Here is a 21,040-nt window from a genome sequence, read left to right as displayed (position 1 = left end):
GTAAATCGCATCCTAGACGGCATATGATTGGTCACAAACGCTTTCTGTTTTGGGTGCATGCCAGAGGTCCGGAGAGGGGAGGGGAACCGTCTAGTTTCCGGTTTTGGGCTGGAATTGACACACAATGAGGAGTCGGGAGCAGCCGCTCAAAAGCCTTCTGTAAATAAACAGGACCTTCATCAGGCCGGTGAACTATGGAGAATCAGGTAGAGTATGAAACGCTTTTGCTGTTGCATGGAGTGAAGTCAACTTTTGTAAGCGCGCGCTTAGAGAAATCCACCATTGCAACTGAATGTGGACACTTGGGGCTCGTGAAAGCAGCGGATCGGACCCATATAACCCCCCTCCCTCTTCCCTCCTCCCTCCTCTCAGCTATCTGACTCGAGCTGGCCACGCATATTAAAGCTACATCGGTATTTGGGGACATCAGCTCAGCCTAAAGGGCTGGATGCGTGCGCCAGCTTTTGCAGTAGGCAAGTCGTGCATGTACCAGCCGAAACACAAAGGAGAGTGTTTTTGTCCTGTGCTTCTCTCTGGCCCGGGAGTCACTACAGTCTGCGGCTTTTATTAAAGGAAATGAGGAACATGCATTTTCGTGTATTAGTGTTCCTGACAGAGAGAGGCTGAGGGCATTGCACGGGTCTGCTCGGAGGGTGCGGGTCCCTGATGGACTCCTAAAGCGGGAATCTGTCTCCTTCCAAGGCTAATTAATTGCCCTTTTATGCAATATGATTTATGAGCAGCAGCAGTGATCATATGCTGTAGATGAAGATCATAGCTATTTTTACACGTTTTGCCTTGTGTCTCTGGTCTGCAGTAGGGTAATTGCTTTTGCTGCTACGAAATACATTATTTTAGAAATAAACTTTTTCTGTTATTAATGTTGAATGTGTCCCATTACAAAAATGTGCCTGTTTCCACTACAGTTATTGTTACTGCTGTGAAGTTATCACACAGTGATATGGGATTTCAACATTTCTTTAAAATTACTATAGCTGCTGCTAGAGTTATTGTCACTAGTGAAAAATCATACAACATCAATATGGCGTCTTTATGACAGCTTCAATGCAACAGCAATAATTTGTGTTTTGATTTGACATTTTGATTAGGTTATTACTATATATGTTAGTACTTTAATAATAAAGCTGTCTCGATGTAGAAAAAAAAAATCATTTTTTGCTTAAGCATTACTGCTTAATATTAATGAGCTGTTTATCCTGCTATTCCATCATCAGTCCGGTTGTATTGTTTGTTTTCCTCCTTTTAACTTGCATAATCCTGCTTTAGGCTACTTATTGCAGTTACACGAGCTACGCATGAAAGTGAATCTCAAAACAAAGAGATAATTTATTTTTATTCAATGTGATTTTAGAAATCCCTCCACTTCTCAAGTAATGAAATAGAGTTGTATTTGTACTCGTTTCATTCATTCATGATGTTTTCCAGCCTTTGACAACAGCATTGCAGCAACTCTTCTGAGACTTGTTTTGTTGTTTTGTCGGCTTACACGTGACCTGCTTGTATTTTTACTGTGCTTGACTGATAATCTGTATCATAGCAGTGACCTGAGAGGAATCCCGTCTGCCACTTTTGTGTCTATTTCACATTTTATAACAAAAAGTGATGTGAGTGTGTCTGTGCTGGGGATTTGTGAGACCTGCACCCTTCTGTCTTGTGAGACCGGGAGCCGGTAGTGTTTGTCTGTCCTCCTGTTTAATCTACTCCTTTTCAAAAAGGCCTTTTGATCTTTGTACCCCTTTTCTCCATGGGATTAGCGTGGTCATGTGTTGAATCTCTTATTGTGTACGTCTCCTGTCTGTCTCGTATCGTCTTCATATTCGGATGGTCATGTTCCTCTCAGGCGGGGTAGAACAGCTTTTATGTAGGTAGCGTTTGTAATCGTTACTTCAAGGCAAGTTGCTGTGATGAAATTACAAATGGCGAGTTCTGGAAAAAGAGCAGTGGTTCTTGTCGTTGAGGGTAGCCAGGCTTTTGTCTCACTGTCTGTCTATATATGTGACACGGCTGGGGCTTGTGGGTGAGTGAATGAGAGATGGACTCATAGGGGTTATTCTGATGCCTGGCAGCGTCGAGGACTGGCTGGCGGGTTTTGGCTCGGACAAGTGGCGGTGTCAGCCAACGCAGGGAGTTAAAGAGCTTTATGGTGAAAGGAAGAACAGGCCAGACGGCAGCCAATAAGATTTTCCTTCCACTCTTTCTTATGCTTACCATCTTTCTGAAAAGTAAAAAAAAAGAGAAAAGAAGCTTGTCTCAATCTTCTTCTCTGTTCCGGTTCTTAAATCTCCACGAGTTCAGGGGTTCGAGTCAACAGCAGCTGCTGAGCATCTCTGGGCACCTGAACCCAGTCTGGCCCATCTCCACCCTATGTGGGCAGTGTTCATTTTTCCTGGCTGCTTTTCAAGGAATTCCCTTGATGGCTTTTTCTGGCCATTTGGCAGAACCAGTCGATGATACAGATGATTAGCTTGAGCATGTGTATGAAAGGTATTCTTACTCAGATTTGGGTGTCTAGAGGCCTTTTTATTAGTAACTCTTCTCTGCTATTTCAATAACAGTTTTTTTTTTTTTTTTCAGCTCAACTAAAACACAGTCTTCCACAAATAAAATTCCCTACAGTTTGATGATTTTCCAATGTGATGGAATCCATTTTTTGTCCTTTTTTTTAGGAGGACAAAAAAAGCAACATTGCATAAACATTATTTCTTAATATGAAAAACACAATGCAATACATATTTTATTAGATTTTAATATACATGTATATTTATATACATACATATATACATATACACACACATACACTATATTACCAAAAGTTTTGGGACACCTGCCTTTATGTGCACATGAACTTTAATGACATCCCATTCTTAATCCATAGGGTTTAATATGGAGTTGGCCCACCCTTTGCAGCTATAACAGCCTCAACTCTTCTGGGAGTGTGTTTATGGGAATTTTGACCATTCTTCTAGAAGCGCATTTGTGAGGTCAGGCAGAGATGTTGGCGAGAAGGCCTGGCTCGCAGTCTCCGCTCTAATTCATCCCAAAGGTGTTCTGTCGGGTTGAGGTCAGGTCTCTGTCCAGGCCAGTCAAGTTCCTCCACACCAAACTCGCTCATCCATGTCTTTATGGACCTTGCTTTATGCACTGATGCGCGGTCATGTTGGAACAGGAAAGGGCCATCCACAAACTGTTCCCACAAAGTTGGGAATATGAAATTGTCCAAAATGTCTTGGTATGCTGAAGCATTAAGAGTTTCTTTCACTGGAACTAAGGGGCCAAGCACAACCCCTGAAAAATAACCCCACACCATAATCCTCTCTCCACCAAACTTTACACATGGCACAATTCAGTCAGGCAAGTACCGTTCTCCTGGCAACCGCCAAACCTAGACTCGTCCATCAGATTGCCAGACAGAGAAGCGTGATTCGTCACTCCAGAGAACATGTCTCCACTGCACTAGCGTGCTTTACACCACTGCATCCGACGCTTTGCATTGCACTTGGTGATGTAAAGCTTGATGCAGCTGCTCGGCCGTGGAAACCCATTCCATGAAGCTCTCTACACACTGTTCTTGAGCTAATCTGAAGGCCACATGAAGTTTGGAGGTCTGTAGCTATTGACTCTGCAGAAAGTTGGCGACTTCTCCGCACTGTGCGCCTCAGCATGCACTGACCCTGTTCTGTGATTTTACTGTGATTTTCACTTCGTGGCTGAGTTGCTGTTGTTCCCAATTGCTTCCACTTTATGATTCCACTAACAGTTGACCGTGGAATATTTAGTAGTGAGGAAATTTCACGTATGGATTATTGCACAGGTGGCAATCTATCACGGTACCACGTTTGAATTCACTGAGGTCCTGAGAGCGACCCATGTTTGTAGAAGCAGTCTGCATTTTATAAACCTGTGGCCATGGAAGTGATTGGAACACCTGAATTCAGTGATTTGGAGGGGTGTCCCAATACTTTTGGAAATATAGTGTATGTGAAAAGTAAGGTCATTGTTACATTTCATTAATATACATTGTTCATTTATTTGAAATGGAAATATTTTGTAACAGTGATTTTACTTGTCACGTGTGTGTGTGTGTGTGTGTGTGTGTGTGTATGAAGGCTGCATATCTTGGCTGCTACGTCATCAACCATCGCTTAAGGCCATCTCAATCTGAAGGATCCTTGGAAGGCAGCCTTCCTTTCGCATCCTTCTTCTGGCCTGTTTTGAAGGAAGCATCCTTCACGGCCTTTAAATGACCCACAATCCTTTGTATACATTTAAATTCAAGAAAATAAACTGACGGAAAATGAGTCCACACTGAGCTCGTTTGAGTTTATTATGAAATGTAAGACAAAAATAATGTTTTCAGACATGAAAGTATAGATGTTTTGTTTTGCTGTAAAGAATTTAACACTAAACTGCCAATAATGTAAGCCACTGGGAGACGGCTGCCATTCACTGTGTTGCATTAATAGAAAGCCAATAAAGATTTGTAATACAAAGTATTTTTCCAAAATTAAGTTTAAATAGTATTTAAACATTTATGACGTAGCCATGTGCACTTGGTAGACTGTCTCATTCTAGCGTTTAATGCTGAGAAGGGACTCTAGTCTAGAAACTTCCAAAGGATGCAGCCTTCTGTTTGAGAAGCACCCTTTATGTGATATAGCCTTTCACATTGTCAATACTTTAAGTATTGATGTGTGTGTGCATATGCTGCTGGTCTCCTCTACTGAACTTCAACTGACCTCAGTCTTATTGAAGCATTTAATCAATATGTGTTTCTGTGTTTGCAGTGCACGGTTCAGGTAAAGCTTGAGTTGGGTCACCGGGCCCAGCTGAGGAAGAAGGTGACATCAGAGGGCTTCACCCATGACTGGATGGTGTTTGTGCGAGGCCCCGAGAACAGCGACATTCAGCACTTTGTGGATAAAGTCGTCTTCCGTCTGCACGAGAGCTTTCCTAAACCCAAGAGAGGTAAATTTCACAGATCATATATTGCACCACCACTCACAATTCAATCTTCAAAAACTGCATATGAGAGCCACATGACATGTTACACGTCGTGAGGAGCAGCATGCTTCCTTTTTAAATATTTAAGGTTAGGGTTGGATCAATATAAAAATTTTGGCTTGGTACAATACCAGCATCTAGTATTTCATTGCTGATACTAAATCAATACTTTAGGCTGCAAATAAGCAGCCTCGGATGACTGATGAAATGAAACTCTTGTCAGTAGATTAAACATCAACCCATTACACTTCATGCATTCCAGGTGTCACATGTCTTGGACTAACAGTGCTAGTCTAAGATCAAAGATAGCTTTGTTTTATTCACATTACTTGATAATAATATGGACAGAGGGATAATTTGAATGTATCATTTAAGGGTGGTTTATATTGTGATCGATCTTGAAGACATCTAAAATCTACTTTTTAAGCAAATCTTTTATGTCCTTGCAATAATGTTAAAATACAGCAATGACTGTGCTGACTGGTCGAATTATATCAGGTGTCCCTATCATGTGTCTTTCATGTGTGGTGACGCATTTGAAAAACAATTCAACAGCAGTAGCGCTGTGTGAAGAATCAAATTTTAGTTTCGGTTTCGATTTTGGCTTCTAACGATTATGAAAACATGATAGTCAAGTTAATATGATCATTGTGCCGCATGTCATCCCTTTCCTTTAAAGCGGTGTGCTTTCGCCTCTTACAAAATACAAAAATCTCTCGCTGCTCTTAACTGAATAACTTTAATAGTTTTAATAAGAATCGATCTATATTTAAAGGTGCCATCGAATGTTTTTTACAAGATGTAATATAAGTCTAAGGTGTCTCCTGAATGTGTCTGTGAAGTTTCAGCTCAAAATACCCCATAGATTTTTTTAAATAAATTTTTTTAACTGCCTGTTTTGGGGCATAATTAGAAATGCGCCAATTCATGCTGCGGCCCCTTTAAATGCTCGCGCTCTCCGCCCCCCGGAGCTCGCACTTGCCTTAAACAGTGCATAAACAAAGTTCACACAGCTAATATAACCCTCAAAATGGATCTTTACAAAGTGTTCGTCATGCATACTGCATGCATGCGTCGGATTATGTGAGTATTGTATTTATTTGGATGTTTACATTTGATTCTGAATGAGTTTGAGGTTTTGCTCCATGGCTAACTGCTAATGCTACACTGTTGGAGAGATTTATAAAGAATGAAGTTGTGTTTATGAATTATACAGACTGCAAGTGTTTAAAAATGAAAATAGCGACGGCTCTTGTCTCCGTGAATACAGTAAGAAACGATGGTAACTTTAACCACATTTAACAGTACATTAGCAACATGCTAACGAAACATTTAGAAAGACAATTTACAAATATCACTAAAAATATCATGTTATCATGAATCATGTCAGTTATTATTGCTCTATCTGCCATTTTTCACTTTTGTTCTTGCTTGCTTATCTAGTCTGATGATTCAGCTGTGCACAGATCCAGACGTTACTGGCTGCCCTTGTCTAATGCCTTGAACATGAGCTGGCATATGCAAATATTGGGCGCGTACATATTAATGATCCTGACTGTTACGTAACAGTCGGTGTTATGTTGAGATTCGCCTGTTCTTCTGAGGTCTTTTAAACAAATGAGATTTATATAAGAAGGAGGAAACAATGGAGTTTGAGACTTGCTGTATGCCATGTACTGAACTCTTGTTATTCAACTGCCAATATAATATGCACCTTTAATTCATACAGTGAAGACTGTGCAGTGTTTTAAAGTTTAACTCAGGGTTTAATGACTATTTTGAAAACTCATTGTTTAGTGCAATACTGTGTTTAAATTGTGCAAATAGGCTTGTTCCAGTCTGGATATTCTTGATAGTACATCTCAAAATTGGGAAGATCGCAATTCAGATTGTGGTTTGTGATTGTTTGTTTTAAGATCGTGATATGAAATTTTGGGAAGATCGCCCAAAATTATTGTGCGCACACTTAACTCTGTTCCTTTCCAGCAATCAGAGCAAAAATTATGTAACAAGTAATAATAATGAGCAAAACCTTTCTTATTTGTAAAAGAAACTTTAACACAATGGAAAAAATGTAATACAATAACAATCTTTAACAATAATCAAACATTAAATTATACTTAAGACTGAATACTGTAGTAATGATGCTGAAAATTCAGCTTTGCCATCACAGGAAATTACATTTTAAAATATTTTCAAATAGAAAACAGCTTTTTAAAATGTTAATATTTCACAAATTACTGTTTTTACTGCGTTTTTTTTTATTAAATGCTGCACATACTTTCAAAAACATTAAAAATGTCATTGTTCTCAAGTTTTTATTTTAAATATACATATGCAGAAATTTTCAGTGAAATAATTCATGTATTCATTTTAATGTCAGTGTGTAAGGAGCCCCCATACAAGGTTGAGGAGTCTGGTTATGCTGGCTTTCTGATGCCCATAGAGGTCTATTTCAAAAACAAGGTAAGGTATCTAAGTCTGTTCCTCTAACTCTCCTGTCCTCTTGCTGTTGTCTCTTGTTATTTGCTATTATAGTGTGGTTTTTTTTTTTTTTTTTACAATTGCATTCGCACACATCCCTCTCTCACTCTGTGACTCATCAAAGCATCAGCTTCTCTTCCTCTGTCTTGTCATTTGTGAACTTCCTCTCAGTGACATTAAGTAGGTACCGTAGAATGATTTGCCTTATGAGCTAACTGGCATAATGCGAAACAATTATGCTCTTTTTCAAGCCCACCCGCTGACTCACAGGCTTGTGATATGCAACCGTATCTGTCGAATCTTGTCTGGAAAACATCCCCAGCCTACAGAGAGTCTTGTTTTCCTGAGTTGTTTTCAGCAACTCACAGATTTCTGCATGCTGAGGGACCGAGATAAAAAGATTGAGGTGGAGAATGTTGGATGTTTGATTTGTAATTCTGATCTTTGCTGAGGTTTTGCTTTTGAATCTTGAATGAAGCTCTGGCAGATCCCCCCCCCACCCCCCAATGAAAAGTTCTAGAATTACTCCAGTATCTGCTTTGTTGTCTCACTTCAATGCTTGAGTTGCTCATTAAAGATGCAGTAAGAGATTTCTGAGAAATTTTGTTTAAAGTAGATCGGACTGAGCACCACAACACACTTGTAGCCAATCAGCATTAGGGGGTGTGTCCACTTATGTGGGGGAGGGGAGATAGTGAGCAAGTGGGAGATTTGAAGAAAGAGAGATAGCTGAAAGACATTACAAAAGAGAGAAGGTCAAAGGAAAAGCACTGGAAAAAGAACGGTTTTGATCAGGCAAGAGCTCTAGGACCTGTGTTAATATTAGAAAAGCTTTCCAGCGCTGGAGAGACCCAAGCGGGAAGAAAAATGGATGAAGGTTGCGTTGTTTTGGCTAGTGTTGTCAAAATTACAGGCTTCGGTACCAAGTCGGAACTGAAATTTTAAAAATGTGACGATACCAGCATTTCCCCCTAGCATTTTTGAGCGCTGTTGAGCAGATTCTTAAACGCCACTGATTGGCCACTGTGTTCACATGCTCAGCTGATATGTCTGTGATTGGCTACAATGATCAGTGCTTCAAAAACATGTTGTAAATAGACACCTTTGATGCTCTTCACTGAGAGCGTACACAGATACACACGGGAGCGGTTGAAAGCAGGCGTCTATCAGTGGACCGGTCTGCTGATAGATGCCTGCTTTCAAATGCTCCCACTTTCAAAACGCTTTCAAACACTTCCGCGTGCTTTCAAATGCTCCTTTGTGTTGATCATTGTAGCCAAACACAGACATATCTGTTGAGTGATTGAACACAATAACCAATCAGAGGCGTTTAAGAATCCGCTCAACAGCGCTCAAAATGCTAGGGGGAAATGTTGGTATTGTCATTTTTTAAAATTTCAGTAATTTCAGTTTTCACTTTGGTACCAGGTCAGTACTTTTGACAACACTAGTTTTCGCTCTATATGTGAGTAACATTAGTTTTGCTGTTTGTTTGTTGTAATGTTATAGTAACAGGACAGGTTTGAGAGGTTTGTTTTGTCTGGAGCTGGTGTGCTGCTGGCGACTAACAACAAACTCTTGTTGTATATACTCTTGGGTACCGTAGGTTCATTTTTCTGTTCTTCCGTCATCTTTGATTAATTTTTAATGAAGCATTATTTAGCTTCACTTCAGCTATGATACAGAGGCATCCACTCTTCATTGTGTGTTTGTTCATTTTGGGGGTGGAGCAATGAAGAGAGTGGTGTGTTTGATTGGGTTGATTCAAATATCAACAGTGTTTCTCAGAATCACTTACTGCACCTTTTATAAGATATATGATTTATATGAAATCATCTTATAAGATGATTTTATGGAATCACTGAATAATGCGATTCACACAGGAGGAGCCAAAGAAGGTGTGCTTCAATTACGACCTCTTCCTCAACCTGGAGGGCAACCCGCCTGTCAATCATCTGCGCTGTGAGAAACTCACCTTCAATAATCCCACTCGTGACTTCCGTCGCAAGCTGGTCAAGGCTGGAGGGGTGAGTGGTGCATTTGTTTTCTGATTATATCCAGTTGTAAACAACATAAAGTTGTTGTTTTTTTTGCAGTTTATTAAGGAAAATGTTTGGTGCTCTAATCTCTCATTCAGATCATGGTGGTCCCAGAGGGATCAGAAGTGGTCCCAAGACCCAGTCCAGATTACCCCATGCTTCCAACTATCCCACTTTCTGCCTTTTCTGACCCTAAGAAGAGCAAGACCTCACAAGGATCAAAGGTCTGAAGAATATGCCATCATCTGAATGATGTGCTCTTGTTTCTCTTTTTATGCATTGGGGTCCAAAATTATGAGATCAAACAGAAAATTAGTATTAAACTTGGAAATAGGGATTTTGACTTTTTTTTTTTTTTAAACTGAGAAAAGGCTGTGATGTAAAAAATATTTATAATCAAAATTACACTACTGTTCAAACGTTTGGGGTCAGGAAGATTTTTTTTTTTTTTTTTTTTAAAGGATGCATTAAATTGATCAAAAGTGACAGTAAAGACATTTACAATGTTACAAAATAATTTTGTTTCAAATAAATGCTGTTCTTTTGAACGTTTTGTTCAACAAAGATCTGTTTTTAACATTGACTCAGCTTTGTCATCACAGGAATAAATTATAGAAATTATAGGATTATAGAATTTTTTAAAAAAAAATTGTAATAATGTTGCAGAATATTATTGCTTTATTGTATTTTTGGTCAAAAATGCACCCTTAGTGAGCATAAGTTTTCTTTCAAAAATATTTAAAAAATCTTGCAGACCCCAAACTTTTGAACAGTAGTTCATTTTCATTTAAAGGGTTAGTTCACCCAAAAATGAAATGTCTGTCATGAATTACTCACCCTCATGTCGTTCCAAACCCGTAAGACCTTCGTTCATCTTCAGAACACAAGTTAAGAATGTTTTCTGAACGTCGGCTAAGTATTGGCCAGCTTCAGTGTCAGCATCACATGCATACGTTGTGGTGCTCATGTTAACTGCTCAGCCAATACTGAGCCGGCGTTCGGATGTAAAAAAAAAATTATTCTCGTTGCTTGATGACATTAAGGTTTGATGCAAAAACTTGTGAAAATGAGATCCAGGCAGTAGATAAAGTTGATGGAAAATTATTTATTCATTACAATTAAATTTAGCCTCACACGCAAACTTTAATCGATAATGAAAATATTTAATAAAACCAAAAGGAAAAATAACAACCATAAAGAAGCAGTCAATAGTTAATAATAAAATTTAGAGTATTGTAAAATCCAGAGTATTGTATCTAATAGATGATCAAAAAGAGCAATAATTAAGACATTTGCAGATAAGAGACAAGAAGCAAAAGCCAAGGAGAGCAAAGGAGGGAAAAAGCTGAATTATCAATGACCCGGTCAGCTTTATACCATGAGCATATAGGGAAATTTACATCTCACACAAACGGATGTTTTTGTTAAAAGAAAAGGTTAATTTTTTTTACCCATTTGTCATAGACAAAAATAGTTCAGTGTCCAGTGTCAAAAATAGATATGAGTTGTTTTGACCCCCTTTGGGGAATTTTGCAAATCTTACCCTTTTAAATGTCATCAGGAAAAATAACAGACATATTTTGATCAGATTCAAATTCAAATGGTTAATTCTGAAAAACATCACTTCTACAGTACTTGGCAGGCGTCCAATGTCTAACCACAAACGTGTCAGCGTGACCTGTCACACTGGAACACTTGAAGAACAATTGAACATAACATACATACTCTTAAATATAAAATAAAAATAACCATAAGGGTACAATAACAAGTAAATACTTGAAAATATGATAAGAATTAATATATAAAGTGGGAGTACATAAATATAGGAAATCAAAAGTGAAACTGATAAATCATAAGCCATAAATGATTAAAATAAATATTAATAGAAATGCATGAATATGAATATTGACCATTTCGGATCCATCAGATTGAACCACTGTATTCACATTGACTATTTTAGCGATGTCTTTACTTCTCTGGACATTGAATAAGGTAATTATGTTGCTTTCTATGGGGGATAAAAAAAAATTCATTTTTGGGTGAACTAACCCTTTAAATTATGTTATGATTATAATTATGTTTTCAAATTATAATTGTTTTCATTTATAAGTTATGTTAACAATTAAATTCTGATTTATAGACTTTTGGACCCCTCTGTATTTCTTCTCAAATACTTTATCATGTATACCTGAATACTGGAAACCTGTCAAGATATTAAGGGATCACAGCTTCCTCTATTCATCCTTTTGTTTACTTCTAAGCAGCAGATTAGATAATTTCAGTAGGAATTAGGAGTCCATTATGTAGGACATGTGTCATATCTCTATTAAACGACCTTCGCTTTATCATATCCGAGCACTGGCGCTTTGTCTGGGTCACTCTGCGGCATCTTTCATTAGTGCAGTAAAGGGGGTCAGTCGCTCGCTGTTGATTTACTGTGATCATCCAGTGTTGGGCGTCTTCCAGCATCCCCATTAGCTCCCAATCTCAGCACAGCCTCATTAATACAGCAGATGACCTTTGTGTGAAGGTCACAGATGGGTTATATAGTCGCAGTTAAGATACGCTTTAATGGCATTTTGTGATTATTTTATTATTAAAGGTCTCAAACTGTGTGCTTTATCCTAATAGGAGATCTGCTGTTTGGTTGTATTTGACAATGTGTTGTACCATGGTAAATGGTGACAGATAGTAATAATATGCTACTGAATGATTACGATATTAATATATTAGAGATGTCCAAAATGACTAGTAAATTGACCTGTTTACATAAAGGCTCTAGAATTGTGCGTCCTCATATTACACATTGCCGACTGTAATATCAGGGGGTTTTTTTCGGATTTGGCTTTTCGGACTATAAAAATAAGAAGGAAATGGTCTCTTCTTCACTCCAGTTTCACTTATTTTTTTGTCGGTGTTTGTCATTTTTCCTATTACACGCTGAATCGTCTGTTTATATACAACGCATAGTTTCCGTGGCGTGACCCAAAGCACATGAATATGAGGCACGTGATTGGTTGTTGGTTGCTTGGCATCTAGTAGTAACATTCTAACGCACATCATTTCCCACTGCACACATTTTACACCACAATGTGGCAGCGCTAACTGTGCTCCGGAGCAGGGTTTCTTTCGGTGCTAACACCATTTCTGAATTGCAAGTGTGAAATGTTCCTTTACCCTGGGTTAAAAGTGGGGTTTAAAACGATGACAATCCAGGGTTAAGCGGCGTGTGAAAAGCCCTAATTATCATATATTGATATTGTCCTGCCCTGTATGTTACAATTCCGATCTAACTTGGTGAATTAGGATTATTGTTTTTAATCGTTTGCTAACCAAAGGCAGAATTTGATTCTGTAAAGACTAAAAACTAACACTGTTTCCTGTAGGAGCCCAGTAAAGAGGGAAGCAAAGTGTCCAAATCCCACAAAATGGCCAAGGAGCATCGAGAGCGGCCACGAAAAGACTCTGAGAGCAAGGCCACATCCAAAGGGGACGGTGACCGGGATGTTAGCAGCAAAAGTAGTCGCGACCCTTCCTCATCTTCATCCTCATCATCCAAGAAAACAGAGATCAAAGTGAAAGACGAGAACAAAGTCCTGCCCAAAGCTGCTTTCAAGGAGCCCAAACTCACGTTGAAGGAGTCCAAAATGGAAGGCATGTCTCCTAAAGGAGGGGGGGCAGGGTCGGCTGGTGGTGGAGGGGGAGGTGGAGCGGCTGATGGAAAAGCTCCCAGCAAACGACCTTCCAATGCGGAGTCACCCAAACCTAGTGTCAAGAAGCCAAAGAAGGGGGGTTCAGAGGGGTCAAAAGGCTCTAGCGGTGGGGGATTCACCGGCACCTCCCCCCGGACCGCGTCTTCCTCCACAGCCTCCTCAGGATATGTGGACAAGAAGGCCTCTAAAGAGAAGGGACGCTGGGCCAAGGGCAAGTCAGACACCCAGGAGGTCAAGGAGTCCAAGAAGCCTCCGGAATCTGATGACTCCAACTCGGATGAAGAGGCCTCGTCTAAATCTGAGGTTAGACTTATGTGATAATAGTTTTGTTTATAGGATTTGTTTTGGATTTAAAATCAAGATAACACGTTTTTTTAATGAATGAAAAAGTTGCATTTTAATTTATATTTTCCACAATAAAATGTATTGATTTATTTAAATAAGCCAGGGGTTGGTGATCTATGGAAGCTTGTTTCCGCCACCAGAATGATATAAAGTTAGAAATGCGATCATTTTCTCGCAATTGCGAAGTTTTAACACGCAATTCTGACTTTTGTAACTCGCAATTCTGACTTTTGTAACTCGCAATTCTGACTTTTGTAACTCGCAATTCTGACTTTTGTAACTCGCAATTCTGACTTTTGTAACTCGCAATTCTGACTTTTGTAACTCGCAATTCTGACTTTTGTAACTCGCAATTCTGACTTTTGTAACTCGCAATTCTGACTTTTGTAACTCGCAATTCTGACTTTTGTAACTCGCAATTCTGACTTTTGTAACTCGCAATTCTGACTTTTGTAACTCGCAATTCTGACTTTTGTAACTCGCAATTCTGACCTTTGTAACTCGCAATTCTGACCTTTGTAACTCGCAATTCTGACCTTTGTAACTCGCAATTCTGACCTTTGTAACTCGCAATTCTGACCTTTGTAACTCGCAATTCTGACCTTTGTAACTCGCAATTCTGACTTTTGTAAATCGCAATTCTGACTTTTGTAACTCGCAATTCTGAGAATTATAAAAAGTTGCAATTACCTTTTTAATTTTTTATTCCATGGTGGAAACAAGCTTCCATAGAGATCTTTTTAACATGGTGTTAAATTGAATTTTTATGCAATAAAATGTTTTTTTTTAATTCATTTTATTAATTATAATTAAATGTATTTTGAAAAAAATATATACAAACTAAGATTAACACTGTTAAAAAGGTGCCAACCCCTGATCTAAAACCTTAGCTAATGTTGGTGATAAACAAACTCTTTAATTTGTATTCTGTCCACTCTTTCCCACAGCAGTCAGCACCTTCCAGTCCATCTAATTCCAGCTCCAGTTCAGAGTCCAGCTCCGACTCAGACTTTGAGCCACAACAGAAACAAGGCCAAGGTAGGATCTGCTCTTTTACTGCAAGGAGTGTCCTGATAAGCAGTCAGATCCATAAATAGATTTCCCTACTATACTTTAACTCAAGGTTATCAGACTGCTGCTTTAATCGATTACCATGGAGAGGGTTAAGGATGTGTCAGAAACAAGCACTTCCTTAAAATGAAGGAATGAGGGGCTTGTTTTTGATGTGTGTAATTTGTCTTTGGCTTGTTCCTTTCCCATTTAATTTGCAACAGCCAGCCCGGCACAGAACATTGGCTTAACTAATAGTGTGAGTTTGGAGCGGGACATTTTAATTTAAGGAAATCTGAATTTGAAAAATAATGACTGTTTTCAAACAGTTTGGTTTAGCTAGTGGCACAGAAACTACACATTTCACCTTTAAAGTGGGAGTTTGAAAGTTAAACCAAACCACTGTAGATGTTGCAAATGCTCATTCTGGACTTTGGTCTGTAGGCCCGCTGCGCTCTATGGTGGAGGACCTCCAGTCGGAGGAGTCTGATGATGACGATAGCAGCTCAGACGAAGAGACGCCAGTCAAGAACAACCTGCCCAGTCGAGACTCCAGGTCATTCTCCTCCTTTTCTTGCCAATGTTTGTTTAAGCAGGTCTTTCAGATGCTTTAAGTCCCTGTAATCAATGTTAGCAGAGGCGGAGAACGGATTTGTTTGCTCAGAGTAAACACTTCACTTCATACGCCTCTCTTTATTCTTCATCTCACTCAAGTGTTGCTGAGCTGCTTTGAAAGACTTACTTTTGTGAAGTTGGAAGTGTGAGAAGACTGGTAGAATAGGATTTTCTTTTCAGTGTTTAATTATTCTTTAAAATTAAGTTTGCTGCATACAATTAAATCCAAATTTAAACCAAAAAAGAAAAACTTTGACTCACTCACCCTCGTGTCGTTTCAAAACTGTATGACTTACTTTATTCTGTGTAATACAAAAAAGATACTGGAATAATGTTGGCAAGAAAACGGTTTCGGTTCCCAGTGACTTTCATGGTATTTTTTTGTCCATACTATGGAAGTCAATGGGAACCGAGCCCGTTTTTTTTTTTTTTTTTTTTTAACCAACATCCTTCAGAATCTTCTTTTGTGTTCCACAGATGTCAGTCATACAGGTTTGGAACAACAAAAGGGTGAGTGATGACAGAATTTTTAAATATTTTGTTTGGTTAATCCTTTTATTTCCTTCTAGGGTTTAATTGTTTGATATTTGCCCCTCACAGACTGAGCTTAGACAGCGAGAGTGACTGCAGTGACGGGCCACAGCGTCCCAGTCGAGACCCACCCCCCCAGCCACAGAAACACAGCTCCACCAACAACAAGGTGAACTGATATTCAAGACTGTGTGTGAGCTTCTTAACTGACATCCAATTGGTGTGTTTATTCATTCAGTCATGCCAAACATTCAGTTCACAGCACACACTCACAGCACACACTTTTGCTCCTTTGAAACTTGATTGTCCACTGTCGGATGATGGACGATTGGCATTAGTTCTTGGATTACGCTGCGCCCAGTGTTGAAATGAGGTGGCGACACACAGCTTTTGATCCAGTAACTGTGGGTTGCTGCTAAACTGGGTGCTGCCAGTCAGATCACTAGGATTTGGAGCACCACTTGGTTTCAGCAGCGCTCCAGGCACTGGTCCACTATAGCTGGAAAAACACTGCCATAGATCATTGTCTTGATTAATCATTCTTTAAACCTCTTCTTTAGTCCATTTATATGATTTTCTTTCTTTTCTCTATTTTGTTCCTTTCCTCTCGGTTTCCTTTTGTCTGTCTATCATGCAGGTGTCAGGCAGAAAGAGTCCCGACCCTTGTTTACGTCAAGAAAAGGTTCTGAAGAAGGGATACGACAAGGTAGGAAGGGTAAATCAACCTTTTAATTTTTCACCTCTTACCTCCATAAGTTATTTCTTTTTGATCAACTCGACCCAACTAGACCTCTGTTCCAAAACATTGTTAGCTGCCCTTCTAAGGGATGCTAACTGAAATGGAACTTAATTTGCAATTGATTTTCAATAGTTTTCCATTAGCCTGTTCCTAAGCTAATAGTGATATGATGCATTCACGGCATGCCGTTCTTACCATTGTCTCAAGATGACAACACGTACAGACGTTCTATTCAGAGCTGTTCACATCCTCGGACTGGGAATTATGTGTTTCTGTGGCACCACTATCAATGCCTAAATTAACCTGAAGAGGTCAGGTGGTACAAATAGGAGCTCTCAAACAATTCCCATCTCACAGGCTCTACGAGGACATGAACGCTTTTTACAAGTTGAAATCACATAATTGCGGCAATTATGACATGCTGTGAACGCACATATACTCTAAAAATACATAACACAAAAATTGGGGTATATATTTGACTAATATTCATTAGGAATAATAATAAATATTATTTCAATAATAGCAATAATATTTAATAAAAAATAGCAATACATTATTAAATCAATGATACAATAACTATTATTAATTAATGCTTTACAGTAACATTTATTTTATAAATAAAATATATAATGACAACCACTGTTCTCATTATTACATTACATATATTAAAAACAATTGTTCTTCTTACATAATTAAAGAAAATAAAATCTATTCAAAATTATTATATAAATACATTATAGAATTACAACAAATAATTATAGTTATTATTATTCATTTTAAAATTAATAATTATCATCATTATTAATAATTTAATTAAATATCATTTTATTTAATTAAATTAATGATGATTATTAATATATTTTAAAATTATTATTATTATAATTATATAATAACTATTATTATTATCATTATTATGTATTGAATGAATAATAAATTATATAATATTATTATAATTATTATTATTAAGAATATAGGTAACACTTTACAATAAGGTCTCATTTGTTGACATTAGTTAATGCATTAATTATCATAAACTAACAATGAGCAGTATATTCTTTAGTATTTATCAACCTTTGTTCATGGCTATTAATGCACTGTGAACTAACATGAACATTTTTATTAACTTTTTTTTTCTCAAAAATGAACACTTTTTTCTTAAAAATGCATCAGTAAATGTTGAAATTAACATTAACTAAGATTAATAAATGTTGTAGAAGTATTGTTCATTGTTAGTTCATAGTAACTAATGTAGTTAACTAATGTTAACAAATCTTATTGTAAAGTGTTACCAAAATATTTAATGAAATTATAATAACTATATTATATAAATAAAATATATAATTACAACAACTACTCTAAATAATATATAATAACAACAACAATTATTCTGCTTCTTTAAAATTTAAATCTTTTGGAACAGCCTCCATCTCAGGAGCCTGATGCCTTGAAATGCTGCCTAGGTAGGCAGCTCACTAGTTTTGGAGCCGAGGTCTATTCAGTCAGTGCACAATGCATGACATCCTGCTACTAGTACTAGTTTGTAAAGCTGCCCTTTACATCTAATTTCAGTAAATATGTTGATTATTATTTTTAGTCCTAATGCAAGCTTGTACATGTCTTTGGAGCCACAGTAGAAAACTGATCTCCTGTTCTCTCGTTCCCGACATCATCATCTCCTCTTGTTTCAGGCGTACACCGAAGAGCTAGTAGACCTTCATCGCAGGCTAATGGCATTAAGAGAGCGTAACGTTCTACAGCAGGTGGGTGTTTGCGTGTGAATTAAAATAGCTTGCGCTTGTGTAAACGCTTTGAACAAACACCATTGACCCGCTTCCTGCCTCCAGATCGTGAACCTCATCGAGGAGACCGGCCACTTTAATGTCACCAACACAACTTTTGACTTTGACCTTTTCTCATTGGATGAGTCAACTGTCCGTAAACTACAGAGCTACCTGGAGGCCACTGCCACATGACAGGAAGTCCATCAAGGCTGGGGGGAGGGGGGAGGCTGCCCTTTTTCACTTCTATTGTCCTGAGAGAGGGCTGCAAAAAGGTGAAAGTCTGTTCACAGGAAATGAAAAGAGTGGGGAAACAAATCATGAAAAGGAGTGAATCGTACAGTATTTTGAGGAGGAAGTGCAGCTATGTGGCGTCTCGACTGTAAACCAACACTACAACACTTTTCTTCTCTCCTTCTCAATATCCTGTCGGACAGGAAGATCTCTTCTTAACGGGGCCAGGACTGCTGGAAGGTCATAATCGAATCGGCTGGAAAGAAAAAGTCTCTCTGTAGCCATACGCACTGATGCATCAAGGGTTGCAACCTTTTATATTTTATTTTTGTACCAATGTTTTTCAAGGTATTTTTGATCGATTGTGGTCGGAAAAAGGAAGCCCCACACGCCATGAATGTATCGCTTTTTATCCTCTAGGGCTAGTCTTAGTGCCTTTTTCACACCATCTCATTTGTGCTCTTAGCAATTACAGCAGTGTTATCTTTCACTCCGACTTTAGTCAGTCCTTCTGTGTATGTGGGATACCTGGATATCGTCCCAGGGAGATTCCGATTTGTATGCCAATATGCATCAATCCTCATTTAGGTGTTCGCCAAACGGGCCTTAGAACTTAAATGTTGTGCATTGCTAGTGCAGCTTGTGAAAGTATTTGGAAATCTGTGTTGATCTCTGTGTGTTTCTGTCATCATATCTGGTTTATGCATTAGATTAAGCGGGAGAGACAAAAGAAAAGGACAAGACGAGCTGTTTTTTTTTTTTTCAGTGGCCCCTGCCGGAACAGCAGTCTGTAGATTCACTGTGCTTCAGACTCCGACTCACTCTCTCTCTCTCTCTCTCTCTCTCTCTCTCTCTCTCTCTCTCTCTCTCTCTCTCTCTCTCTTTCTCTTTTTCTCTTTCTCTTTCTCTTTCTCTTTCTCTTTCTCTTTCTCTTTCTCTCTCTCTCTCTCTCTCTCTCTCTCTCTCTCTCTCACTCTCACTCTCACTCTCACTCTCAGAGCGACTACATCTCAGCTTCACTCGACTTCACCTCTGTTTGTCCATTCTTATGCTAATAGCTTTAAGAGGCTCCGTGGCCTGAGCTGCAGACCACATGCCCTTAACTTCACCCTGTGAGAGTCTGGGAGTTTCGTTTGCATGGGTTTTGAATCTTCAACTGATTCGTCTGAATCTTAGTGAACAAAAAACGTTTATAGCTTTGAAACAATTAGGGATGTTTGTGCGTTTTTCAGCAAGAGAATGATTGAGTGTCATGTGCGTGAACTTTTAACTCCCAGCTCTTGGTTCGTGAACTTTAACCTTTGACCGGATACTGGTTGGGTCAGCCTGTCATAAAGGGGTGGGGCAAGAGGCAAAGGGGTGGAGTTAGGTGAACTTGAGTGGCAGCTCTGAAAAGACATCCCACTGAGAACACCCAGGTTTTTTTTTTTTTTTTCTTTTGTTTTAATATATATATATATATATTATTTGAGGGGGTTAATTTTTTTTTTATTTATGTACCTCTGCACTTTTGGCTTTGTTGACTCAAGTACTTAATTGTCTAAACTGTATTTTTAAGAATTTTATACAATATTTACATGCAATATGATATTAATTTGTCAATTGTTTTGTGTCAAGAATTGCCAGTTTTTAAAGGAATTTTTAGTTGGGTTTTTTTTTTTCTTCTCTGTATCAGCACATAAATATCATGATAGACTGTAAACGTGTCCATGAGAACTTGAAACTGTTACTTCAGGCCAATATATGAGTTGATGGCAGGGTGTGTTTGCATATCAGTTGAATTTCTACTAGCATCTGTTTTGTTGTAGCCTCATTATTATCCACTACAAGGGGAGGACTGCATATTTGTGAAACGAACAAGTGTTTGTGAGTTAATGTATTTGATTTAAACCATGCTGAAAAAAAGTCTTAAGCTAGTTTGCTGGTCTTAATGGGGTTTGGGGCACTTGTTAGTCAATTCATCCATCTGAGACCAGCTAGTTTAAGCTTTTTCTTTTTTTTTTTTCCAGAAGGAAAGTGAAGAACCTCTGTATTTTGTACATGGGATGCAGCAAAGTAACAACACTAATGGAGGGGCATATATTTCAACCATATTACATAGATACTTATGTATAGTAAACAGTCGGAATCTTATCTACAGGAGCTGAAGGAAACATTAATCGACGGTTAATACTGTATCATTTTCACATACTTCGCTTGCAGGTGCAGAGAGCTGTTTTTTGTCAGTCAGTGGTGGTTTTATTTGTGTTTGTGAGCGCAGAAGGACTTACTGTATTTATCCGTGGGGTTTGGGGAGGTCTGGGTTTTTACATATGTTTTGATAACGTGGTAGAAAACCTTCCTTGATCTGAACAGAAGAGTAACCTTTAGTATGACGTGTTAAACTTGGCATACAATGCCACCATGTGGTCATATGATGCAAGTTGTAATAAGGGCAAAAGATGTTACTTTTTATGTTTTTATTGCAAAATCATATTATGAATAAAGTCA

At 38.4% G+C, this 21,040-nt stretch overlaps 1 protein-coding gene across 2 annotated transcripts; it reads left to right on the top strand.

The window, feature by feature from the left end:
- The first annotated feature begins 108 nt into the window (after nucleotides 1–108).
- mllt1a (MLLT1 super elongation complex subunit a) lies at nucleotides 109–21,040 on the top strand. 2 transcript variants are annotated; one of them, XM_067393639.1, is made up of 12 exons: nucleotides 109–206; nucleotides 4,806–4,986; nucleotides 7,406–7,488; nucleotides 9,390–9,533; nucleotides 9,644–9,769; nucleotides 12,932–13,561; nucleotides 14,551–14,641; nucleotides 15,098–15,209; nucleotides 15,869–15,968; nucleotides 16,437–16,505; nucleotides 18,227–18,298; nucleotides 18,383–21,040. In XM_067393639.1, the coding sequence occupies exons 1-12, from the start codon at nucleotides 195–197 to the stop codon at nucleotides 18,509–18,511; spliced, it is 1,749 nt and encodes a 582-aa protein (XP_067249740.1). In that variant the 5' UTR covers nucleotides 109–194; the 3' UTR covers nucleotides 18,512–21,040. The 2 variants fall into 2 exon arrangements, with proteins under 2 accessions (XP_067249740.1, XP_067249739.1); XM_067393638.1 differs by having other exon boundaries at nucleotides 16,437–16,514.

This window comes from Chanodichthys erythropterus, chromosome 9 (assembly GCF_024489055.1).
Source record: "Chanodichthys erythropterus isolate Z2021 chromosome 9, ASM2448905v1, whole genome shotgun sequence".
Taxonomy (NCBI): domain Eukaryota; kingdom Metazoa; phylum Chordata; class Actinopteri; order Cypriniformes; family Xenocyprididae; genus Chanodichthys; species Chanodichthys erythropterus.
This window is presented reverse-complemented; position numbering and strand designations above follow the sequence as displayed.

Bases quoted from the DNA above. Each gene is read 5' to 3' on its own strand.
- mllt1a (XM_067393638.1), top strand. The intron at 16,515-18,226 runs GTAAATCAACCT...CTCTTGTTTCAG, and splicing joins GATACGACAAGGTAGGAAGG to GCGTACACCGAAGAGCTAGT. The intron at 18,299-18,382 runs GTGGGTGTTTGC...TCCTGCCTCCAG, and splicing joins AGCGTAACGTTCTACAGCAG to ATCGTGAACCTCATCGAGGA.